This window comes from Biomphalaria glabrata, chromosome 6, assembly GCF_947242115.1.
Source record: "Biomphalaria glabrata chromosome 6, xgBioGlab47.1, whole genome shotgun sequence".
Taxonomy (NCBI): Eukaryota; Metazoa; Mollusca; class Gastropoda; family Planorbidae; genus Biomphalaria; species Biomphalaria glabrata.
In genome coordinates, this window is record NC_074716.1 from 37,399,443 (window position 1) to 37,427,243 (window position 27,801).

At 37.5% G+C, this 27,801-nt stretch overlaps 1 protein-coding gene across 2 annotated transcripts in view; it reads right to left on the reverse strand.

Annotated features, from left to right (window-relative positions):
- Positions 1-27,801, reverse strand: part of LOC106064950 (lactase/phlorizin hydrolase-like) — a 60,208-nt gene that overhangs the window by 32,169 nt on the left and 238 nt on the right. For both annotated transcript variants that reach the window (XM_056031541.1, XM_056031540.1), the window contains exons 2-9: positions 26,033-26,231; positions 23,192-23,322; positions 21,575-21,832; positions 21,099-21,279; positions 20,351-20,587; positions 20,043-20,172; positions 6,278-6,480; positions 3,178-3,390 (exon numbers count right to left, since the gene is read on the reverse strand). In XM_056031541.1, the coding sequence (XP_055887516.1) occupies positions 3,178-3,390; positions 6,278-6,480; positions 20,043-20,172; positions 20,351-20,587; positions 21,099-21,279; positions 21,575-21,832; positions 23,192-23,322; positions 26,033-26,162 (1,483 nt within the window). In that variant the 5' untranslated portion in view covers positions 26,163-26,231. The remainder of the gene's footprint in view (positions 1-3,177; positions 3,391-6,277; positions 6,481-20,042; positions 20,173-20,350; positions 20,588-21,098; positions 21,280-21,574; positions 21,833-23,191; positions 23,323-26,032; positions 26,232-27,801) is intronic.

Sequence of the window (27,801 nt, forward strand, 5' to 3'; positions counted from 1 at the left end):
CATTCAGATTGCTCAATTGTTCTGTCACGCTATACATTCAGATTGATCAATTGTTCAGTCACGTTTTACATTCAGATTGCTCAATTGTTCTGTCACACTATACACTCAGATTGCTCAATTGTTCTGTTACAATATACATTCAAATTGCTCAATTCTTCTGTCACACTATACATTCAGATTGCTCAATTGTTCTGTCACACTATACATTCAGATTGCTCAATTGTTCTGTTACAATATACATTCAAATTGCTCAATTCTTCTGTCACACTATACACTCAGATTGCTCAATTGTTCTGTCACGTTTTACATTCAGATTGCTCAATTGTTCTGTCACACTATACACTCAGATAGCTCAATTTTTGTGTTACAATATACATTCAAATTGCTCAATTCTTCTGTCACACTATGCATTCAAATTGCTCAATTGTTCTGTCACGCTATACATTCAGATTGCTCAATTGTTCTGTCACGCTATACATTCAGATTGATCAATTGTTTTGTCAAGTTTTACATTCAGATTGCTCAATTGTTCTGTCACAATATACATTCAGATTGCTCAATTGTTCTGTCACACTATACACTCAGATTGCTCAATTGTTCTGTTACAATATACATTCAAATCGCTCAATTGTTCTGTCACACTATACATTCAGATTTCTCAATTGTTCTGTCACACTATACATTCAGATTGCTCAATTGTTCTGTCACGCTATACATTCAGATTTCTCAATTGTTCTGTCACACTATACATTCAGATTGCTCAATTGTTCTGTCACACTATACATTCAGATTGCTCAATTGTTCTGTCACGCTATACATTCAGATTGCTCAATTGTTCTGTCACGCTATACATTCAGATTGATCAATTGTTCAGTCACGTTTTACATTCAGATTGCTCAATTGTTCTGTCACACTATACACTCAGATTGCTCAATTGTTCTGTTACAATATACATTCAAATTGCTCAATTCTTCTGTCACACTATACATTCAGATTGCTCAATTGTTCTGTCACACTATACATTCAGATTGCTCAATTGTTCTGTTACAATATACATTCAAATTGCTCAATTCTTCTGTCACACTATACACTCAGATTGCTCAATTGTTCTGTCACGTTTTACATTCAGATTGCTCAATTGTTCTGTCACACTATACACTCAGATAGCTCAATTTTTGTGTTACAATATACATTCAAATTGCTCAATTCTTCTGTCACACTATGCATTCAAATTGCTCAATTGTTCTGTCACGCTATACATTCAGATTGCTCAATTGTTCTGTCACGCTATACATTCAGATTGATCAATTGTTTTGTCAAGTTTTACATTCAGATTGCTCAATTGTTCTGTCACAATATACATTCAGATTGCTCAATGGTTCTGTCACACTATACACTCAGATTGCTCAATTGTTCTGTTACAATATACATTCAAATCGCTCAATTGTTCTGTCACACTATACATTCAGATTTCTCAATTGTTCTGTCACACTATACATTCAGATTGCTCAATTGTTCTGTCACGCTATACATTCAGATTTCTCAATTGTTCTGTCACACTATACATTCAGATTGCTCAATTGTTCTGTCACAATATACATTCAGATTGCTCAATTGTTCTGTCACACTATACATTCAGATTGCTCAATTGTTCTGTCACACTATACATTCAGATTGCTCAATTGTTCTGTCACACTATACATTCAGATTGCTCAATTGTTGTAGCCCTTTCCACAGACCATAAGTAGTGATTGAATCTATTTCGAGCTTAATGAGGAGAATGGTGAATGTAAGGACGTGTGTTGTAAACCAAAAGTAGTTCCAGACGTTTGCAAATATGTTCTTCTCTTACTACAGACAATAATGAGCAATAGAAAATGGCAATAATGTTCCCATTTCTAGCGGCCAACAAAAGGGGAAAAGACGCTATTAGTTTTGTGTGGAATGTCTGTCCGTATGTCCGTCCCGTTTAGATCTCGTAAACTAGAAAAGATAATGAAAATAAAACACCATAATATTTTAGACCATTCAAAGTTTCGATGCGACGGCTACTTTTTCTTTTCTGGAAGCGAAAAATCTAATTTTTTAAATATGCAGGCAGTTTTTTCATAAAAATACACCACTTTTACAACTATTCACTGTTAATAGTAACCAACACTGGAGGCTCTTTATAGGGGAGACCTACATTCACTAAATTTGTAATACATTTATGCAAATGGTTTAAGATTTTAAAAAAATAAATTTTTATTACATTTGTATTGCTAGGTTATGTAAGTTCTGTTATAATAACTGCTACAATTACACACAAAAAAGTTTTCTTTTTTTTAAGAGAAAAAAATATTTAGTATGCATATAAATTAGACATAATTTAAAACAACAATTAATAAGTAGTTTTTCATATTGTCACGTGAACTGCAGCGCGGTAACACACAAGAATAGTACACTTAACTATTTTTTTTAAGATTTTTTTTTTTTTTGGAATATTTTTTTCTTCAGGATTTGAATAAGAGATTGACCCTTTAGAAAACAATTAGATCAATTAGATATTAATTATAAGACATCAGTTAGGCCAGGTTCACATCTAACTTCACATTCACTTTCACCTATACTTTGGTGTGATGGACCGCTGGGGCACTACACAAGATTTGTCAACTTTCTTTCTCCATTCTTCTCTGTCATTTGTCTTTGATAAAATTTCATTCTGATATTCTTTCTGAAAATATTGAAACCTGCCTGGGTGGACCACTTCGGGGGCCGATTTTAAGTTTGTGTTTCCACTCAAACTGTCTTTGTAACCTTGTTTGTTTGTTTTTTTCTTCATCGCATCTTGTCAAGTTTTCACCAAACAATAACACACCATGACGTCATTTAACCTAAGCATCACACACATCCTTCCTTTGAACAGCAAAAGACGTCACGGTACTATTTAGCTCAAGGTCAATGCCATGTTGAAATCAAAAGATTAAGATTTCAATGTGGCAAACAGAGAGAAAGTAAGCAGAAACACAACCGCGGACTTTGGACAATATTTCTATGGAGTTTAAGCTTTAAACACAATTTTTTCTTAATATTTTTCATGTTGAGCAATTTTTACATTCAAACAACTTTTTTTTCCCCAATACAAAATACACTTTCTTTAAAATGATTAGATCAGAGTCTTTAAACATTAAGACTCACATGCTCTGTAAGACTTGAGATCCTCTGTAAGTCCTCTATTGGAAATCAATGATCGATAGAACTCTACAGATGATCTAGGATAACGAGGTCGATCGTCCCGATCAAAATTTACATAGTATAGTCCAGTTTTACTTGCATAACCTTTGTCCCAGTCAAAGCCGTCCAACAAGGACCACAAGAAGTAACCTCGGACGTCACTGCCATATCTGATCGCTGGGGAAAGAAAAAAATATTTTTAAAAAATGCCAGTTATAAATTAATAAAACAACACAATAAACAGACTTCTTTAAATGTAAGAAAATATCAACTTTTATAGACCTAAATGATAAAAATATCATATTTCTATATAAACTCAAGAACATTTAAGCTTTATATTATTAATTATTACATGTGAATTAGATACATTTGATAAGTGTTAGATTATTTTTCAAAACCAAAAGAGTGAAGCGTTGTGGACTTATCACATGAGTAGAAGTGGAGGTATAAGTGAAAGGAAGATTTCTGTCTTTTAATGTGAAATGTCATTTTATTACGTCATTAAGTAGTTTTTAGAGGCCCCCGATTAGAGAATAGCTGCTATTAGTTTTGTGTGGTCTGACTGTACGTCCGTCCGTCAGTCCGTCCCGTTTAGATCTCAGAAACTAGAAAAGAAAGTGAAAATTGAACATCATTCAAAGTTCTGATGCAACGGCTACTTTTTTATTTTCCGAAAGTGAAACATTTAATTTTTTTTTAAATTAACTATGCAAGTAGATTTTCATTAACATACACCACTTTTAAAAGAAAAAAATCAGGGGAGTGTCATAGATATGTGTATGTGTGTGAGAGCAAAGTTATATATTTTGTAAGGTGTTTTCACGGCTCACCGACAGACTCGACAGTGTACAGACAAAGGGTAGGAATAGTGTGACACTTAGATGTATAGCTTGTAGGGCGACTCAATACCCATAGGTGGGACAGACACAGAAGATTTAGTAGTGTTAGTTTAGGCGTGAGTTAGGGTCTCAGCCTTTATAGAGTTTTGGGACAGTTGGGACACAGCGCCATGTAGTGCTAGCAGGGACGTGTATTGTGTGCTAGACGTTTTGTGGTGAACGACACATACAGACATTGGGAGCAAGTCGCCGAGAGGCTGGCTCACGATTTTGGCTCCAAGAGGTGAGAGTTGTTTGCCAGAGACAACATGTAGGAACTAGTTCTAAGGGACCAGGGTAAGAACACATGTTTTTATTAGTTATAGCATTAGATGGTAGTTGATTACGAAAATAAAGAATTTCGCCTTAGCTAGTTGATAGTGATATTTTGGTTCTTTGATATTTAGAGTGACAGTCAGATTCAATGAATGCCCGTGAGTCAGAGTCAGAGTACGTGGAGTCGGTAGATGGCAGTCTTGAGTATGTGACAGTCTAAGCGTTGAGAGACTGAATATATTTTAGCAACAGTGGCGAAAGACCAGTTAGCAAGACGATGAGCGACATGCAGTGATTGGCATCAGATGACATGGACAGCGGTACTGAACTGGGTCCAGTGCATGGAGGAGGGAGTAGCCGTGGTGGTCTTATTGGCATGGGTGACTAATTGCTGTGTTGTTGATTATGTCTTTATTGTGTATTATGTTAACAGATACAATAGTTTTATTAGTATTTAGTATTGAAGACACTTGACTTATGTAATTATTTCATGTAATTCATAATCCATATTAGCAGTTATCAATTTATTCATCATTTAATAATTACACTATTACATGATTTTAAAGCGGCCGTCGATGCCCTAATTAGAATATTAAATATTAGTTTTAATTAGAGAGTTTGAGTTTATGATTATTCATTATGTGGTCATTGATGTTGTGACATTGTTGTCATTAGTTTAATTTATATACATTGAAAGTATTATGAAGACGCACCAAGAGTGAGAATCATCACTAGACGAAAAGAGCCAATGTAATACTACTGATAGTCTTGTAGGGCGACTGATACCCATAATGAGGTAGTGACGAGTGGGGGAGAAAGGGGTCGTGACAGGGAGGTAAGCTTTTTTTAAAAAAATATAACAGACATCTTCATTAATAACTAAAGCTTCAGTCACAGATTCGCGCATTGATACAAATTAAAATGTGTATTTCAGATCACAATGGAAAAGTATTAATGGCTCATTATAAAATACATTTTCCGTTTATAAAACTAGCCCATTGAGTAAAATACTGGTTTAAATTTTGTTTTTAAAAAAGATTTTGGTACGAACTTAACTTTCAAAACGTAAGGGAAAAATATCGTCAAGTGACTTATTAAAATATTGTATTACGTTAAACAAGACCATAGTTTGACTATTTCTGGTCCAGGGGACCGCCTCTGAGTTTTGTGACAAACTCTTTTTGTCATCTAGATTGGAAGTACACCAAAGTGTTTATTCTGATGTAGAAGTATAGAGTGAAGAATTCTGGATGTAAGTTCTGTACAATACTATTTAGAAACCTTTTGAAATTCATAATGCTACTGGCATCAAGGCCGGCCTTAAGTAATTGGAGGCTCTATTCTAAGTGACTTTGGTGTTCCCAAAAGGAAAATGAAAAATGAAAAACGAAAAAATTCAATCAGGCAACGTATACAAATCAAGCAACACTAAATGAATCCATATGTTTTCAACACATGATTTATTGCCGCTGGAAGAGAAGACAAACAACGTCGTTGTAGGTAAAGAACGAAGAGTTCTCTGTGTCCATTAGGTTGGACATTGATTAAGTGTGTGTGTGTGTGTGTAATTCTTGTTCTATCACTAACATTATATTGTGTGTGTGTGGCGCGGTATTTAAGCAGCAGGGTTTGAACCAGGGACCATGGAGACACTGTGTTACAAGAACATACCACACAACCAGACAGCCATCAATAGTTTACAATGCGTTCATTAAAATAGTCAAAGTTTTTATATTTTATTTCATAGTGAAAAAATCAAATAAACAATGTTTATATAAAAAGATTTGTGTTTAATAAATTATCGACAAAACGTCTCACGCCAAAACGATGGCGCCAAAACAACTATCTCGCCAATAGGATTGCTCTAAAACGGCTACGTAGAAGATGTCGCCTACCCAAAGAACCCTTACCATCTAGAAGCGACGTTGTGTATTCACGGATGTACTCTATTCTGTGTTGATCTTTGAGCGTGCCACAGGTGGCCAAGCCATTTTGAGTGACGTATATAGCTGGTGTGTTATAGAAGCTTTTCAAATACATCAATACTTCTGTTAGACCTTCACGATCCAGTCGGCGACTGCTTTGAGGGTTCAACTCTGGCCTATACTCAAGTCTGGTAGGTAGTTTCATAAACAAACAAAAAAATTTCACATTAAATCACAGAATTTTTGGTAGAAACGACAAAACGATTTTCGATAAGCAAAAAGAGAAGTTTCTATACATTATATTTTATACATTATATTTTATACATTATATTTTATACATTATATTTTATACATTATATTCTATACATTATATTTTATACATTATATTCTATACATTATATTCTATACATTATATTCCATACATTATATTTTATACATTATATTTTATACATTATATTCTATACATTATATTCCATACATTATATTTTATACATTATATTTTATACATTATATTCTATACATTATATTTTATACATTATATTTTATACATTATATTCTATACATTATATTCCATACATTATATTTTATACATTATATTTTATACATTATATTCTATACATTATATTTTATACATTATATTCTATACATTATATTTTATACATTATATTCTATACATTATATTTTATACATTATATTCTATACATTATATTTTATACATTATATTCTATACTTTATATTCTATACTTTATATTCTATACATTATATTCTATATTTTAATTTTCTCTACATTATATTCTATACATTAGCAATCGTTAGAATTGACTTAAACATTCATAAGATGGCGAGATTGTGGAAGGTGTTCAGTTTGTGAAAGAAATTTTTAAAAAAGTTTTTACAAGAGACATTCAAATCATGCCCTTACAGTAGACCTCTCATTGCCTTATCTCATTCTAAAATATGATTGTTTCACTTGGAGATTCCATCCTTTTGTTGAGTCGTTTGTCCAATGACGAAACAATAGTGTGACACAAAGCATATGGCCGTGCAAGAATAGGAGTGGACAACGAAAAAAAACCCACTCCAAAGGCAGAGTAGATTTACGTAACAGAGAGACATGTAATCTAGCACAGATGTATGTAACAGAGAGACATGTAATCTAACACAGATTTACATAACAGAGAGACATGTAATCCACTGGCGGATCCAGAACTTTGGAGTGGGGGGAGCGATTTTTTTCCAAACCCTAACCCTAACGCCCAGTAAACCCTAACCCTATGCATAAACGTGCGTAAAGCATATATATATATATATATATATATATATATATATATATATATATATATTCGATATACGAGAATAAAATAAGACTGTTTCTCAATCTTCGGCGAAAAAAAAAAGAAAAAAAAACCAGTCATGTTGGGGCCTTTCTCTTGCAAGCTTGGGGGTCTGGGAGAGCGCTGTAAGCTTCCTCAGTGGGGTTCGGGGCGAAGCCCCGACGCCAAAAGCGTTTTCTTGCATTTTTTACTGCAGAAACGCATTCTCCTGACATCTACAGCTTATTATTTATCAGTGAGATTCGGGGCGAAGCCTCGACGCTAAAAGCGTTTTCTGGCATTCTTCACTGCAGTAACGCATTCTCCTGATCTACAGCTCATTATTCATTCTATTATAAAGGACCTTTTGAAAAATGTGGAAAAATATTCTAATATGAATTTATTGTTCCTTAATACATTTCAAATAAAACCGATTTTTTCTTTGAAAAGATAAGATACCCCACATATTTAGATTAAGGCTTTGAGGATCGCCGCCGAAAAAAAAAATTCGATACATAATATTCAATAAAATTCAAGCATAAATTGTGAGTTATAGTCCTAAATTTATTTAACTAGAAAAATATGAGATAGAGTAAAGGTTGGAAAAAGGCGACTATGAAAAGATTATCAGGCTTTTGAACTCATCTCAACCGTGACTGTTATATTAAAAAATTTCGTTTGAATTATAACTTTTCCAAAGCAAAGTCTTTGTTAAAATAGTTATGATAAATTCATGTGAAATTACACAATCTCTGTCTGGAAAGGGGAGGGGGCGGTAGAGTGAAAACGATTAATCCTCTCTCCTTTTTATAGTTTCTGCTAATGATTTCATTTTGCATTAAAGAATAGGGGTGGGGTGACTCGATATAAGAATTTAATTTATAGCATATAGAAATTATATTAGTGACAGATTTTTTTAAATTTTATAATTTCTTACTATAATAGAAAAAGAAAAAGTATTGGTTTGTCCGATGGGGGGAAGATGATTGCATGTATCGCCCTTCCACCTGTTTATATTATATAGATTTATATAGATATTCGACAAATTTTGTTCACATACTATGATTTTTCAATAAAAGTAGGACCGCCACCCCCACTCAAAGGGTTTAGATGGGAAGGGCAGTAGAGGTATTCGCTCCTCCCCTTCTAATCGACAAACAGGTGAACGACATAATATAAAGACCGGTTAAAATACCAATAACAAGTTTTAATCATATAGATATTTAATTGATTCTGTTAGCAAGCTGTGATTTCTATAAGTAAATAGGACCCCCCCCCAACTCGAAAGTTTATGTGGGGGGGGGGGGGCGGATTGATGCCATCGCCCCCTCCCGACCCTACCAAATCGGCTAACATACTAGAAGGGGGGTGCGAAATAATCTAAAAATAGGTTGAAATATAAATAATTATTATTTATTATTAACATAAGTAATAAATTCGTATACAAATTGTTTGAATTCTATACTAAAAATCGTCCGCCCTACTCCCCTTCGGGGGGGCGGGGGGTCGGCCTAGTGGGGATGGGCGATCGCCCCTACCGCCCCCCCCCCCCTGGATCCGCCAGTGATGTAATCTAACACAGATGTACGTAACAGAGAGACATGTAATCTAACACAGATTTATGTAACAGAGAGAAATGTAACCTCAAACAAAGCTCAAGAATTTGATATATTGTAATTAAAACAATCTTTAAGTAAAAACGTGTATAAAATAATACTGGCAATAGAAATCTAAAATTGGAAATCTAAGCAGACTGTCATCACTTCCAAGTATAGTGTCAACAGTTCCAATTTGGTTTAGTTAAAAAAAAAAAGATTTAAAAAAATATGCCATGTTATCTACGTATTGCTGTATTGTTATCATACTATAGAAACTAAAACTATACAAAGTGTTTAGGGCGCTGTGCTATTCTTGGTTGACTATTGTCACGGATGAATGTCTGTGTATGTAAAATCTATTTTTACAAATGCACGAATGACCGGAAGTGTGTTATTTGTCAGAGAAGAAGAGAAGACCAGCTTGTGATATGTGCCAAGAAGTTTGTGAATATTTCTGTGTTTTGATCAAATTGTTATTTGTTTGATGTAATTACAGCTGAACCCAGGTACACCTAGACCTAGACGAAGACAGAAACTAAGGTAGTTTCTAGAGAGCTATACGTATAAATAATACTAGAAGCTGTATAACAACTTGTTGCGATGATAGATTAGAGTGCATAGCTTACACTAACACAACATACTTTGTTATGAAGAAATCAAATAAGAAATATCTACACTTGAAAAAATACGAACATTTAAATTAAACATATCAAAGAAGAATATTTATGTTAGAACCCCAGTATTGATCTCACAATATTCTTTAGAACAATTCTAAATAAATAGAGGGACATCTACATTAGGTCCCGCACCGACGGCATCATATTTAACATACGGCGCCTGCTCTCCCGTACAAAAATTAAAGAGATGATTGCTGTTGAGCTTCTATACGGACCATTCGCCCTTCTGCACACAGCGAACAGAAGCTTAAAATTCCCGACCATGATTTGCTGATGCTGCTGCCTCGTTAGGTCTGTCTAAAAATAAACGAACTCCGCCTTAGGACGATCCCAAGCCCGGCTTAGAAAAGAGGAGGATTGGGCGTAGGGCTAGCTACCCTACCCTGTAAAAAAAAAACAATAGCTACAGAAACACCAAACAGCAAATCAACAGAAGTCACGGACCTGGGAGAGGATGGACCTCCAGCTGTAAGGTTTATAACGCATGCCAGTGAAAGCCAGAATCATCTGGAAGCTGACAAGCCGAAGACCATCATCTCTACCAGGACCACCACCACCATCGGTACATGGAACGTGCGGACCATGTATGAGACTGGGAAGACAGCGCAAGTGGCAGCTGAGATGAAAAGATACAAGCTTACCATCTTAGGAATCAGTGAGTCAAGATGGACCGGTTCCGGGCAGAAAAGATTGACTTCGGTGGAGCTACTTTTATATTCAGGACATGAGCGAGAGAGTACACACCCTCATGGCGTAGCCCTCATCATAATGGGCGATTCCAATGCTAAGGTTGGCAATGACAACAGAGGATATGAAGAGTCATGAGAAAACATGGATTAGGTGAGATGAATGAATATGTGTGGCACAAGCAGCTTAGTGATTGGAGGAACTGTCTTCACACACAAACGAATACACAAAGCAACATGGATATCACCAGACCTATCAACAGAGAACCAAATAGACCATGTCACCAGACCTATCAACAGAGACCCAAAATAGACCATGTCACCAGACCTTCAACAGAGAACCAAATATACCATGTCACCAGACCTATCAACAGAGAACCAAATAGACCATATCACCAGACCTATCAACAGAGAACCAAATAGACCTTGTCTGTATTGGGAAGAAGTCCCGACGATCTCTTCAGAATATACGTGGACGAGGGGCAGATGTTGCTTCAGATCATCATCTTCTGTGAAACTGAAACTGAAGAAGACTTGGACAAGTGGGCCCAGCCAGTGCCAACACTAAAATACTATTGCGCTGAAAGACTGCAAAAAACAGGAAGAGTTCAAAGTCACTCTATCTAACAAGTTCCAGCTGCTAGAATAACTGCTAGAAGAGGAGACAGTAGAACAGACGTGGCAGAATTTTAAAGAAACAGTAACCTCCACATGGCAAGAAATCCTGGGTCCTGGAAACTCTTCATAAGATCAAGGAAAGAAGAGAGAAGAAAGCAGGCGTGCGTGAACAACAGTAAAACAAGGGCAGCAAAATGGAAAAGCACAAAAAGAATATGCTGAAATAGATAGCATCAGAACAGACAGGTGGAGCTACATTGAAGCACTGGCAAAAGAAGCAGAAGAAGCAGCCCTACACAACAGTACCAAAGACCTGTACTTAGTCATCAAAAAGTTATCTGGACAATTTGCCTTGTCAGAGAGAGACCAGTAAAGGACAAAAATGGTGACATGATAACAGATGAAGAAATACAAAAGAAGAGATGGATTGAGCATTTCCAGGAGCTTCTTAACAGACCTACTCCTGCAAATCCACTAGAGATACCGCTAGTAACAAAAGACCTACCTATCAAGTGCAGTGCATTTACCAAGGAAGAAATTTGCAGCGCAATCAAGCATTGAAGAATAGCAAATCTGCAGGACCTGGCAGCATCCCAGTTGAAGCACTAAAGGCTGACATTGATACCATGTGAAGTTACTCTACCTTCTCTTCTGCAAGATATGGAAAAAAGAAGATGTGCCACCAGAGTGGAAGGAGGGCTACCTCATCAAACTCCCAAAAGAAAGGCGATCTTAGTTCCTGCTCCAACTATCGAGGGATAACACTATTGTCCATTTCAGGGAAAGTGTTTAACCGCATTCTGCTAAACCGAATAAAAGATGCTGTAGATCCACATCTCCGTGATCAACAAGCCGGCTTTCGAAAGGAGAGATCATGCACAGATCAGATAGCGACACTACGCATAATTTTGGTACAGTCCATGGAATGGAACTCCCCTCTCTACGTCAGTTTTATAGACTATGAGAAGGCTTTTGGCAGATAACTGACAGAGGCATTTGAAGTTCAAACAGGAGTAAGATAAGGCTGTTTATTCTCTCCCTTCTATTTTCTACTAGCCATAGATTGGGTCTTGACAACAGCAACAGACCAGGAGTGGAATGGTATACAGTGGACACTGTGGAAACAGCTAGATGACCTTGACTTTGCAAATGACTTGGCTCTTTTTTCTCGCACACAGCAGCAGATGTAGGAAAAGATAAATGTTGTTGCAGACAATTCATCTAGAATTGGTCTTACCATAAACAGAGGGAAGAGCAAGGTGCTCATGGTAAAACATCATACAACACACCCATTACAGTCCAAGGTGAGGCGTTGGAAGAGGTTGAAAGCCTCACCTATCTCGGCAATAGCATAGACCACCATGGAGAAACATGTGCAGATGTCAGAACTCGCTTTGGTAAAGCTCGAGCAGCCTCCATCATTTGGAAGAACACCTGGGGATCTAGGGAAATAAGCACCATCTTCACGATTAGGCTCTTTAACACCATTGTTAAGCCGATACTACTTTATGAAGCAGAGATCTGGAGAACCACCATCACCACCATGAAAAAAATCCAGTTATTCATCAATACCTGCCAGAGGAAGATTCTTATGATCCGCTGGCCAGACAAGATCTCGAATGAGGAACTGTGGCAAAGAACAAAACAGCAGCCAATTAAAGTAGATATCCTTCAGAGACGCTGGAGATGGAAGGTCACACCCTTCGCAGGACTGCATCGAACATAACAAGGCAAGCCCTAACCTGGAACCCCCCCCCCCCCCCCCCCAAGGAAAGAGGAAGAGAGGACGGCACAGAAATACATGGCGCCGCGATCTGGAAGCAGATGCCAAGCAGATGGGCAAGACGTGGGGACAGTTGGAGAGATTCGCCCAGAACCGAGATGAGGGAGCAGGCAGAGATGATGATGAGATGATAAAAAAACGGAGATCATGCTTCCCAATGGGAACTAATCCATATCCACAAATCAATGTGAATGGCAATCTCCTTAATGTTGTTGACCAGTTTAACTACCTGGGCAGCAAACTGTCCAACCATGCGTCACTATCCAGAAACAATAATAGGCAGCCCTCTCGGAAAGGCCATTGGCATTTTTGGTTGCCTTAGACTGAGAGTATAGCGGAATAAGTCTCTTCACCTAGCAACAAAATCAATGTTTATAAAGCAGTAGGTGCTCTATCGAAGGCATTGTGACTTTCATCATAAGTGGCTTCGCTTCATGATGGCCATGCGTTAGCAAAACTACATAACAAAATACTCTGTTCTGTTGGAGGCCGGTGTGGACAGTATAGAAGCACTAATTACCATTCGACAGCTGCGCTGGGTCGGACACGTATCCTGCATGAAAGATGATCGCATGCCAAAAGCGATCTTCGTTAGCAAGCTTAAAGAAAGACGGCGTAACTGAGGTGATCAACTCAGTCGCTATTTCGCTGCATATAGGAAAGTAGCTGGCAGCAGATGGTCTCTGAAAGAGATAGTTGGAGAGCTCTCACAAAAGCTGCGGGTCAAATATATGTGACTCAAAGAAAACCCATTATTGAAGACAGGCGCAGAAGACGTTAAGAAAACTTAATACACTGACCGCCAGAAGATAAAGGCTTTGTCTGTACGAAATGCAGAAAAATATGCAGGTCTTAAGTGGGTTTGAGTAGTCATGTGAAACACTGCATTCATCTTTAGACTTCGGAATCGAGGACCTTGCCATTGAACTCACGTGAAATAGATTTCTGAAGTTTAACTTCTAGTCAAGTTCAAATAAACAAAACCAAATTTAATCAACCGAAATGATTAAGAAAAATTTGTTCAGTTTTTATAGTATTTTTACGAGTCTGGTCTATCCTGCCAGATATTTTTATCTGGTTTATCCTACCAGATATTTGATCTGGTCTATCCTACTAGTCACTACTAGATATGTGTATATGATCTATCCTACTAGTCACTACTAGATATTTTGATCTGGTCTATCCTACTAGATATTTTGATCTGGTCTATCCTACTAGTCACTACTAGATATTTTGATCTGGTCTATCCTACTAGTCACTACTAGATATTTTGATCTGGTCTATACTACTAGATATTTTGATCTGGTCTATCCTACTAGTCACTACTAGATATTTTGATCTGGTCTTTCCTACTAGATATTTTGATCTGGTCTTTCCTACTAGATATTTTGATCTGGTCTTTCCTACTAGATATTTTGATCTGGTCTATCCTACTAGTCACTACTAGATATTTTGATCTGGTCTATCCTACTAGTCACTACTACATATTTTGATCTGGTCTATCCTACTAGTCACTACTACATATTTTGATCTGGTCTATCCTACTAGTCACTACTAGATATTTTGATCTGGTCTATCCTACTAGTCACTACTAGATATTTTGATCTGGTCTATCCTACTAGTCACTACTACATATTTTGATCTGGTCTATCCTACTAGTCACTACTAGATATTTTGATCTGGTCTATCCTACTAGTCACTACTAGATATTTTGATCTGGTCTATCCTACTAGTCACTACTAGATATTTTGATCTGGTCTATCCTACTAGTCACTACTAAATATTTTGATCTGGTCTATCCTACTAGTCACTACTAGATATTTTGATCTGGTCTATCCTACTAGTCACTACTAGATATTTTGATCGTCTATCCTACTAGTCACTACTAGATATTTTGATCTGGTCTATCCTACTAGTCACTACTAGATATTTTGATCGTCTATCCTACTAGTCACTACAAGATATTTTGATCTGGTCTATCCTACTAGTCACTACTAGATATTTTGATCTGGTCTATCCTACTAGATATGTGTATATGGTCTATCCTACTAGTCACTACTAGATATTTTGATCTGGTCTATCCTACTAGATATTTTGATCTAGTCTATCCTACTAGTCACTACTAGATATTTTGATTTGGTCTATCCTACTAGATATGTGTATATGGTCTATCCTACTAGTCACTACTAGATATTTTGATCTGGTCTATCCTACTAGATATTTTGATCTGGTCTATCCTACTAGTCACTACTAGATATTTTGATTTGGTCTATCCTACTAGTCACTACTAGATATTTTGATCTGGTCTATCCTACTAGTCACTACTAGATATTTTGATCTGGTCTATCCTACTAGTCACTACTATATATTTAGATCTGGTCTATCCTACTAGATATTTTGATCTGGTCTATCCTACTAGTCACTAGTCACTACTATATATTTTGATCTGGTCTATCCTACTAGTCACTACTAGATATTTTGATCGTCTATCCTACTAGATATTTTGATTTGGTCTATCCTACTAGATATTTTGATCTGGTCTATCCTACTAGATATTTTGATCTGGTCTATCCTACTAGTCACTACTAGATATTTTGATTTGGTCTATCCTACTAGTCACTACTAAATATTTTGATCGTCTATCCTACTAGATATTTTGATTTGGTCTATCCTACTAGATATTTTGATCTGGTCTATCCTACTAGATATTTTGATCTGGTCTATCCTACTAGATATTTTGATCTGGTCTATCCTACTAGATATTTTAATCTGGTCTATCCTACTAGATATATTAATCTGGTCTATCCTACTAGATATTTTGATCTGGTCTATCCTACTAGATATATTAATCTGGTCTATCCTACTAGATATTTTGATCTGGTCTATCCTACTAGATATATTAATCTGGTCTATCCTACTAGATATTTTGATGTGGACTATCCTACTAGATATATTAATCTGGTCTATCCTACTAGATATTTTGATCTGGTCTATCCTATTAGTCACTACTAGATATTTTGATCTGGTCTATCCTACTAGATATTTTGATCTGGTCTATCCTACCAGTCACTACTAGATATTTTGATCTGGTCTATCCTACCAGTCACTACTAGATATTTTGATCTGGTCTATCCTACTAGATATTTTGATCTGGTCTATCCTACTAGATATTTTGATCTGGTCTATCCTACTAGATATTTTGATCTGGTCTATCGTACTAGATATTTTGATCTGGTTTATCCTACTAGATATTTTGATCTGGTCTATCCTACTAGATATTTTGATCTGGTCTATCCTACTAGTCACTACTAGATATTTTGATCTGGTCTATCCTAATAGTCACTACTAGATATTTTGATCTGGTCTATCCTACTAGTCACTACTAGATATTTTGATCTGGTCTATCCTACTAGTCACTACTAGATATTTTGATCTGGTCTATCCTACTAGTCACTACTAGATATTTTGATCTGGTCTATCGTACTAGATATTTTGATCTGGTCTATCCTACTAGTCACTACTACATATTTTGATCTGGTCTATCCTACTAGTCACTACTAGATATTTTGATCTGGTCTATCCTACTAGTCACTACTAGATATTTTGATCTGGTCTATCCTACTAGATATTTTGATCTGGTCTATCCTACTAGATATTTTGATCTGGTCTATCCTACTAGATATTTTGATCTGGTCTATCCTACTAGTCACTACTAGATATGTGTATATGGTCTATCCTACTAGTCACTACTGGATATGTGTATATGGTCTATCCTACTAGTCACTACTAGATATTTTGATCTGGTCTATCCTACTAGATATTTTGATCTGGTCTATCCTACTAGTCACTACTAGATATTTTGATCTGGTCTATCCTACTAGTCACTACTAGATATTTTGATCTGGTCTATCCTACTAGTCACTACTGGATATGTGTATATGGTCTATCCTACTAGTCACTACTAGATATTTTGATCTGGTCTATCCTACTAGATATTTTGATCTGGTCTATCCTACTAGATATTTTGATCTGGTCTATCCTACTAGTCACTACTAGATATTTTGATCTGGTCTATCCTACTAGATATTTTGATCTGGTCTATCCTACTAGTCACTACTAGATATTTTGATCTGGTCTATCCTAATAGTCACTACTAGATATTTTGATCTGGTCTATCCTACTAGTCACTACTAGATATTTTGATCTGGTCTATCCTACTAGTCACTACTAGATATTTTGATCTGGTCTATCCTACTAGTCACTACTAGATATTTTGATCTGGTCTATCGTACTAGATATTTTGATCTGGTCTATCCTACTAGTCACTACTACATATTTTGATCTGGTCTATCCTACTAGTCACTACTAGATATTTTGATCTGGTCTATCCTACTAGATATTTTGATCTGGTCTATCCTACTAGATATTTTGATCTGGTCTATCCTACTAGATATTTTGATCTGGTCTATCCTACTAGATATTTTGATCTGGTCTATCCTACTAGTCACTACTAGATATGTGTATATGGTCTATCCTACTAGTCACTACTAGATATGTGTATATGGTCTATCCTACTAGTCGCTACTAGATATTTTGATCTGGTCTATCCTACTAGATATTTTGATCTGGTCTATCCTACTAGTCACTACTAGATATTTTGATCTGGTCTATCCTAATAGTCACTACTAGATATTTTGATCTGGTCTATCCTACTAGTCACTACTAGATATTTTGATCTGGTCTATCCTACTAGTCACTACTAGATATTTTGATCTGGTCTATCCTACTAGTCACTACTAGATATTTTGATCTGGTCTATCGTACTAGATATTTTGATCTGGTCTATCCTACTAGTCACTACTACATATTTTGATCTGGTCTATCCTACTAGTCACTACTAGATATTTTGATCTGGTCTATCCTACTAGTCACTACTAGATATTTTGATCTGGTCTATCCTACTAGATATTTTGATCTGGTCTATCCTACTAGATATTTTGATCTGGTCTATCCTACTAGTCACTACTAGATATTTTGATCTTGTCTATCCTACTAGTCACTACTAGATATTTTGATCTGGTCTATCCTACTAGATATTTTGATATGGTCTATCCTAATTGGTACTCTCCAGCAGGCATTAACAATTTTATCCTGCTACGCCAGAATGTGGACCCTTGAGGTGAACCACTCGAAGTCGGTTTACTCTTGGTTTACGCTGGGACGTGACATATTGAAGGAAAAAGTTGAGCTACGGGTGGATGGTAAGATTCTGGCATGGGATAAAAAGCCCAAGTACCTCGGGGTCATCCTCGATCAGAAACTGACTATTTGCGATCATATCCAGCAGGTGCTAGAGACAGCTTCCGAGAAGCTGAACATCGTAAAGAAGCTAGCTGGAACGAAGTGGGGAGCGAGAACGGACGTGCTGAGAGGTCTGTACATGGGTGTAGTACGCTCTCACTTGGATTACAGTCTTCCTGTTAAGGTCTGGGCTTCGCAAACGACTTTAGCAAGCCTAGACGCTGTTCAGAACCGTACCATAGACTAATCTGTGGAACTTTCCGGACAACGCCAATTGCCTCTGGCGAAATCAAGGCGAACGTACCACCGTCGAAATTGCGCAGAGAGCGAGCCGTTATACTAGCTCACGAGAGATTTATGCGGCTGGAGGAAGGATGCCAACTCGGAAGTCTGGTAGACAACTGGGAGGGTAGGAGACGTCTAAAAAACCGGCCCTGCTTTATGCATGTGGCGCGTGGGCTGGTCAGAGAAGCGAATCTGCCGGTGGAGCGAGCTGCTCTTTCCCCGTCCGGTTATTTCTTCCCAATGGAGGCTCTCGGCATGCCGACGATACGGAAGTGCCTACTTGACCCAGTTGTAACAAAGCAGAGTCATCCCACACGGCTACTTTAAGCAGCCAGAGAGACTATCGCATCGTATCCAGCCGGAGTGACCACCATCTACACAGACGGCTCTGTTCAGACGCTCCAGGGCACTGTGAAAGCTGGGTATGAGGCGGTAGTTCGACTCTCTGGCACCCCCGAAAGATACGAGCTCATGGGACCCTGCCATGGGAAAAGCAGCCTCGAGGCTGAATTGGAGGCAATGTTCCTGGCACTGGATTGGGTGAAGAAAAAGTACGTAGCGGGGCTGCGCCAGCCAAAAACATAGTCTTGTTCACGGGCTCGATGTCCGCCCTAGAGGCCTTAGAGGGGCTAGAAGAAGGTGTCAGGAGGGTATGGGACGTCCTCATGGTCGGATAGCGTCTCCTACGATTCGGAGTGAGCTTTACCTTACAATGGGTGCCAGCCCATTGTGTAGTGGTCAGCCACGACTTGGCTGACCACCTCGCAAAAACTGCAGTCGCGACAGCGCTCGAGCATGATGAACCGTGCACATACCAAAGTGTACGATCCCTGGCCGATAAACGTTTGTTGGCGCTTTGGTACGATGGCTGGGACAAGGGCCGTGAGCTCCACATGGCAATGAGTAGACCAGACAAAAGAAATGCGTGATGGCAACTTCATCGTGCGGAACAGCCGGTCCTAGCCCAGTTCCGAGTCGGACACTGTCCAATTGGTGTTTACTTCGGACGGTGGAGGGAAAATTACGACATACGGTGTCGCCACTGCATGGAGGACGACGAAACAATAGAACACATTCTTTATGAATGTAGAGTTCTGCAAGAAGGACAATTGTGACAAGGATTAGATAGAGAGATAACTGGTTCATGGCCGACACAGAGGCTGTCCTTGTACGTGGACAAGGCGACCTTAAAACTCACTGCTCGCTTCCTCTCACGTGCTCTAAGGGAGTAATTCCCAGCATGGTTCCGATTGGTTAGTTACTAATGGTGTTTCTCATACGCTTTACCCCAGCAAACAGTGACAATGCCACTCGGTGCAATGCCCATGAGTTCAAAAGTTCAGGGACGTTCTGCTCCGTGCTCGTCTAGTTCTAAACCTGTCCACTAGGTGGCACAATGAGAACAAAGTCGTGTTCTAAGCCATACACAATAATACTTCACTGATCAATACCGTACATTAGTAGAAAGTTTAGTAGTAAGTGTACATACTTTGGCAAGGTGGTGTTTATACTTAGTACAACATCTTGGTCATTATAGTAGCCTGGCACTGTACTGTTATTGTATTGATGGGATACAATTCTGGACTTAAAATGAATCACTCCAATAAAGTCATTGGCACCTAGAAGATAAATAGTATATATCTATCTATCCATTTTCTATCTGTCTGTTTATTTTTTTTTTAAAGATATTGATAAGCACAATAAACTTTAGTGGTACTTGATTTATGAATAACTTATATTATGCGCTTAATTTATACATAGTAAAATGTAAGCATAGATCTATCTTTAAAAACTTACCAACTATTTTGACTTTTTCTTCTGGAGTAAACTGGGGTAACTTTTGGTCAGGGAATCCCAAAGCTGTTCTTTTAAGGGCTACCTTCTCTTTCATTAAACTGGGATAGTCACCATGATACAACGGATCTAAAAACCAGCCAATCCGAAATGCAATAGATCTCATAGCAGCCTCGTCACCATCAACACTAGTTGTATCCGGATAAAACCAGTCGAAACGTACTGACAGTCCAACCTGGCCTGATCATTCATGAAAGAAACTATTTGAAGGAAGCATGACTATAGACTTGAGGAGACATAATAATGATAGTAAGCATGAATCACTCATGAAACATTAGGTCCCTTGCCTATATAATATTTTCGCTGTGCGTCAAAAACAAAGTTTCATGTTATTGTAGCTTTTTTTTTATTAGACGGGATTTTCCCGTGTCATATTTAAATAGTCCTATTATATTTATTTCATTTGCTTTTGAAGATGAATCGTAAGCTAATTATTGCTTTCATTAATTCGTGGGTGTTTCATCTCTCGTGGCCGTACGACTAAAAAAAAAGACGTCCAGTGTCAAAGCATCCATTTAGTCACGTTGAGTTTCCTGACAGTGTTGTTAGAAGATCTTATAATCCTGGTTTTCTTGTCGCAATGGTCTACAAGTAAATGAGACAGCAGTACCTTTTAATACATTAATTACATTAATTCATTTTCTTTTCCCATTTTAATTCAAAAAAGCAGTCAATCAGAAACTAGTTTTACCATTCTGTGCTGCTTTAAAGGATGTCTTATAAAGTAGATACACTTCAACATGAGCCAATAGGAGATGATGGCCTACTGTATAAACAAGGCCTGGTTGTTTCAGTCCAGGGGCGTGTTCTCCGGTTTCATAGCCTTTATAAGTAATACTAAGTGGATCTTCTATGGTGGTCCACAGTTTGACCTGTTGAATGCATGTACAGAACTTCACAATCAAATTGACTTTTAATGAGAACCAAATCTAAACAAAATGTTGTATTATTTAGTGTTTAGATGAGAATATATTTTTATATAACAATAATTAGATTGACAGATCCATAGACTTTGTCTTGCTCAGCTCTCAATTTCAGTTCATTTCAGTATCTTCATTATCAGAGTGACAAAGAGAGAAATAAAAAAAAATATATACATATTTTAAAAATGTTTTGTTGAATTATTTAAACAAACTGCAAAAAAAAAAAAAAAAAAAAAATACAAACCCGATTTCCAAATCTTTGAAAACATAAATTAGCATAATCTTTAAACCAGGTGACAGATGAAGAATTAGCCCAACCGCCTTGGTCTTGTAGAGCCTGGGGCAGGTCCCAGTGATAGAGTGACACGAAAGGTGTGATGTTCTTGGCCAGAAGCTCGTCGATTAAAATATCATAATGTCTGAAGCCAGCCTCATTCACACTAGACTTTGTTCCGTCTGGCAAGAGACGAGGCCAGGACAAGGAAAACTTGTAGTGAGAAACCTTTTCAGATATAATAGAAAACTCAATGTTTAATGCGTAAATATTTCAAATAGTCCATGGCGGTCATATGGGCATGGTACTTGGGGAGATTTCGGTATACATTTATCATGGGCGTAAGTTTTAGTTTTTTTATTGGTTGTTTAATTGCATACACATTCACACACACACACATTTTCTAAAACACACACTGTGTGACACACACACAGACATATATTTAAATATATTTGTATAAATTAGGGTTGTATCGGATAGTAGCTCCGGCTGAATATTCGACCTTTTTTCACTATTCGGCCATATTCGGCTCCGGCCGAAAAATATATAATATATTTATACGCGATTTTCTCCTGTATTGGAAATAAAGTTTCTGTGGTGTCTGCAGCGCAATATCCTAACTATTCTTCTAACCAAAAATAATGCACGCTAATGCATCAAATCTACTCTTCACGACTTGTTGGAAAACTGTTCAATGTGTCACGTGGGATAGAGTTGAACCCTCCTCCAACCCCCTTGACTACACTTATGGAACTTAGGGACTGTAGTTTTGATTACTTTTATAATTTTGTCATTAAACTGTTTATCCTCCCAATGTACACGACTTTGAAGTCTGCGTCTTATAGTCAGCCAACTCTTGGACCAGCTTGGTTCTAAAGCTACAAAATGTGTTGGTTACAACACTAGGCCATACAGACTGAAAACAAATATTAAATCACACAGAGTGCGATGTCAAACTCAATTTTATGTAAGAGTCTTTAGGTCTGCGACTGATGAGAATAAAATGGGCTCGGCCAGACTGATTTGGTGTTCCAGGACGAGGTTGTGCACCTGGATCGTTTGCACCGGTATTGTGAGGAGACCAGAGTCTGTTTGGGAAGAACAGAAATAGGGAGGGGGTAGTGTTGTAACCCTGTTCCTCCCTGAATCGGTGAGATATTTTCTTTAGTTCATTCCCACGTCTTAACATTCTGTTTCCAATATAGATCACTCTCAATAGCAAGAATTACCAAATGTTCAAGAAATGTTGACCTCAAGTTATTCTTCATTAGTTTGAGGCGCAGGAAGCTTCTTTCACCAGATTCCACTATTACGGGTATTTCATGATGCCGTTTTTTTTTATTTCGCGTAGGATTGGCGTTTTGCATATTGAATGACACCCCAAAATGAAATTTTGTTGTCTATATATTTCAGGAGATTTTTATGAGTTAAAAAAAAATGTTTCGGAGATTTCCAGGACTTCGTATATTTTGCAATTTAAGGAGATTTCCAGGAGCTCCTGGTGACGCCTTGCATAGGTTTATGAGATGAAGTCGTCGTATTTAACCGCGTTATGCATACCAAATGTTAGGCCTATATTTTTCTTACCCCTAAAGCTTTTAGACGTTGCACATCCTCTTTAATTTTGTTGTATCCATCCGCGGCCTTTTTCCCGTCACCACCTCCTTTTATGTTTTCATTTATTTTGGTAAACTCGTCCCATATGCTTGCACCTTTGCCTAAAATGTAAGGGAAATTAATAAGTTAATGTTTTGGTTGTTTTAAAAATATTGCATTAGGAATGGTGAAACATTTTGATTAATTGAATGCACGGAGAAATGAATTCCAAGATGCCTGGTCAACTACCAGGTTCTACAAGCAGGTAAACAAGCAAGTCTACGAGCAGGTCAACTACCACGTCTATAAGCAGGTCAAATACCAGGTCTACAAACAGGTCAACTACAAGGTCTACAAGCAGTGTACTACCAGGTCTACAAGCAGGTAAACAAGCAGGTCTACAAGCAGGTCAACTACTAGGTCTACAAGCAGGTCTACTACCAGGTCAACTACCAGGTCTACAAGCAGGTCAACTACCAGGTCTACAAGCAGGTCTACTATCAGGTCTACAAGCAGGTCAACTACCAGGTCTACAAGCAGGTCTACTACCAGGTCTACAAGCAGGTCAACAAGCAGGTCTACAAGCAGGTCAACTACCAGGTCTACAAGCAGGTCAACTATCACTTCTACAAGCAGGTCTACTACTAGGTCTACAAGCAGGTTAACAAGCAGGTATACAAGCAGGTCTACTACAAGGTCTACAAGCAGGTCAATTACCAGGTCTACAAGCAGGTTAACTACCAGGTCTAAAAGCAGGTTAACTACCAGGTCTACAAGCAGGTCAACAAGCAGGTCAACTACAAGGTCTACAAGCAGGTCAACTACAAGGTCTACAAGCAGTGTACTACCAGGTTTACAAGCAGGTCAACAAGCAGGTATACAAGCAGGTCTACTACAAGGTCAACAAGCAGGCCAACAAGCAGGTCTACTACCAGGTCTACAAGCTGGTCAACAAGCAGGTATACAAGCAGGTCTACTACAAGGTCTACAAGCAGGTCAATTACCATGTCTACAAACATGTCTACTACCAGGTGTACAAACAGGTCTACTACCACGTCTACAAAAAGGTCTACTACCACGTGTACAAACAGGTCTACTACCACGTGTAAAAACAGGTCTACTACCACGTCTACAAACAGGTCTACTACCACGTCTACAAACAGGTCTACTACCACGTCTACAAACAGGTCTACTACCACGTCTACAAACAGGTCTACTACCACATCTACAAACAGGTCTACTACCACGTGTACAAGCAGGTCTACTACCACGTCTACAAACAGGTCTACTACCACGTCTACAAACAGGTCTACTACCACGTCTACAAACAGGTCTACTACCACGTCTACAAACAGGTCTACTACCACGTCTACAAACAGGTCTACTACCACGTGTACAAACAGGTCTACTACCACGTCTACAATCAGGTCTACTACCACATCTACAAAAAGGTCTACTACCACGTCTACAAACAGGTCTACTACCACGTCTACAAACAGGTCTACTACCACGTCTACAAAAAGGTCTACTACCACGTCTACAAAAAGGTCAACTACCACCTCTACAAACAGGTCTACAACCACGTATACAAGCAGGTCTACTACCACATGTACAAACAGGTCTACTACCACGTCTACAAACAGGTCTACTACCACGTCTACAAACAGGTCTACTACCACGTGTACAAGCAGGTCTACTACCACGTCTACAAACAGGTCTACTATCACGTGTACAAACAGGTCTACTACCACGTGTACAAGCAGGTCTACTACCACGTGTACAAACAGGTCTACTACCACGTTTACAAACAGGTCTACTACCACGTGTACAAGCAGGTCTACTACCACGTGTACAAACAGGTCTACTACCACGTCTACAAAAAGGTCTTCTACCACGTCTACAAACAGGTCTACTACCACGTCTACAAACAGGTCTACTACCACGTCTACAAACAGGTCTACTACCACATCTACAAGCAGGTTTACTACCCCGTCTACAAACAGGACAAGTACCATGTCAAGTACCATGTCAACTAATTGTCAACTACCAGGTCAACTACCAGGTGATGGGCATGGTTAGTCAAGTATATACCTAGATGATCTACCTTCTTATTCGTTTCACAATTCAAAAGTTTTTTAACAAACCAGTACTTTCGTTTTTTTTTTACTTGTAGAGCTATATGTCCGATTTGTTGTCTATTTTTTTATAAGACTTTAAACTTTGCTGTAAGGTTTTCCGTTATATAATAAGTCAATATAATTTTTAAAAAATAATTAAAAGTACCATACTTTTCTAAAGATTTGAATTCAAGAAAAATATATTTTTTTTAAATTTTACTTTGCAAGAACGTATGTAAGAAACATATTCCTTAGTACTGAATTTATTCGCGAGAAATATTTCTACAATGTTGAAGAAATTAGATCGAATCGTAGGCCTACAGTCGGATTAAATTATTAGATTACTATTAGATTGGCCATATCATAATACAATTTCTCGGTGGACACGTTTAAAAAGTTGTTGTTTTGTTGTGTTTTTTTTAAATGCTCATTGAGCATAGTGCCAGAGACTTGTGAATGTTTATAAATAAAAGATGTTTACATTCTACCTGCACTTTCAAATCGAAGTCCCTACATATGGATTATTGATTTGTTTTCGTACCTTCTATTCCATAAAAAAAAATGCAGTGAATAGCATATTTCATTATTCACATGCGTTTGTTCAATAGTTTGTCTTGTTTCCTTTGCCAAAAGAAATATATTTCAATTGCCAAGTCAAACTGGACGCTGCTCAATTTGATGACGTTTTGAGATCAAACAAAACACTAGAACCTACCCTCAGCATCCCAAGCTCCTTCAGTCACATATGCAGCACTGCTGACTCCAAAAGCAAAAGACTCTGGAAACGTATCGCCGCCAACATTGTGGACAACAAGTGTACACAAAATCACATTGATAATAAACATTCTAGGTTCAAGTGTGCACTCATTGGTTCCCTTCAACTAGGTCTCAGAATGTTGGTTTGTGTTCTCGATCTAAATACAATGGAAGAGAAAGACTATTTCAATAGCTTAAAACTTTCTTTTATTTTTATAGAAAATATAAAAATTTACTAATTAAAAAAAAACAACTCTTTTCAATAAAGAAAAAAAAAACAGCAAAGTTATTTATAAAAGACACAAGAGATTAAAAAATAATTACAAAGATAGTTACCTTTTTTAAAACATCTTTACAAACTTTACCGCATACTACTAGTTACGTATTTCGAAATTTAATACGCACCGATACCTCCATACTGTGCTTGTATGACTTTTTATATTCTATTAAACTAAGAGGCTAACAAGTAACATAAGACACATATTTTTTTTTATAGTCCTATAAAAGATGAAATAATGTGAAAATAAGGGACCCTGAACTTAAAAATTAGGAAATATTTCTTGGTGTTATGATATAGTTATGTTTACAGCAGTCTGAAGGATCCACTGTTACCAAATTTGACTCATAAATGGATTGTCCTGTCTAATATGCATTATATAATTGGGTTGGTCGGTTGTTCGCAAGATCCCAGGATTTCTCAGCTACGAAGTCATTGACAAATCACAGTTATTATTTAAACATGTAACCAAATAGAAATCGAAAGGAAAAGGGGAAAAAAAAGGTAAAACTGAACGTTGACTTCCCCAAGTAGGGAACAAGGTAAAGAGTTGATGTAGAGAGAGACAGGACACTTGGACTATAAGGACGATGGCTATTGTGGAGACGGTTTTATGGAGATGATAGCAAGGAGTGGTGTCTTGTGCTGCCCAATGGCTATTAATGAATTCATGGTACAATTTATTAAGGGGCAAGGGTGAGATCATTAGCTAGGCTTTTGAGTTAGTTCTACTGCTGTAATATTCGTAATTAACTTGTGAACTAAGGTTTCTTTACGTTTCTACATATTAAGAACAGATTAAAAAGCCTCAGGACGCAAGAACAATTGCAGGATTTTATGATAAAGACGTTCACATGAAATTGTTGTGGACACAAGCATGTAAGCCAGTAGGTTGCTGATTGGAGACATTTCTTATCCCCTGAATGTGAATACATTTATCTGTTGCAAAGTAGGACATAGGACTCCTGAATGTCTGACTGAATACATTTATCTGTTGCAAGGTAGGACATAGGACTCCTGAATGCCAGACTGAACGAACGTGTTATTATAGTGGTGTGTCATTGACATTATTCCTCAAATCTACTCTATTTATTGCATTTCATCATAAATTAAATTTGTTGATATTGTAATCAAAGTTCTATTTAGTTTTGTTCACAAAGATGTTAGTCAAGTGATTTCAAGTTGTATAAGTTAAGTTCTAATACGTCTACAGCAGTTTAGTTGTCTACCAGCAGTTTAGTTGTCTACCTGCAGTTTAGTTGTCTACCAGCTGTTTAGTTGTCTACCAGCATTTTGGTGCTACAAGTTAACGAGCATATTTATTTTTAAAATTCAAAGTATATCTTTTAGAAGTCAAAAGTAACCGCTGCACAATACCAGACGATGGTGAACTCGGATTTCCCATTTCACTTTAAGTTTATTCAATCTAACCGTGACAGACAAATTGACAT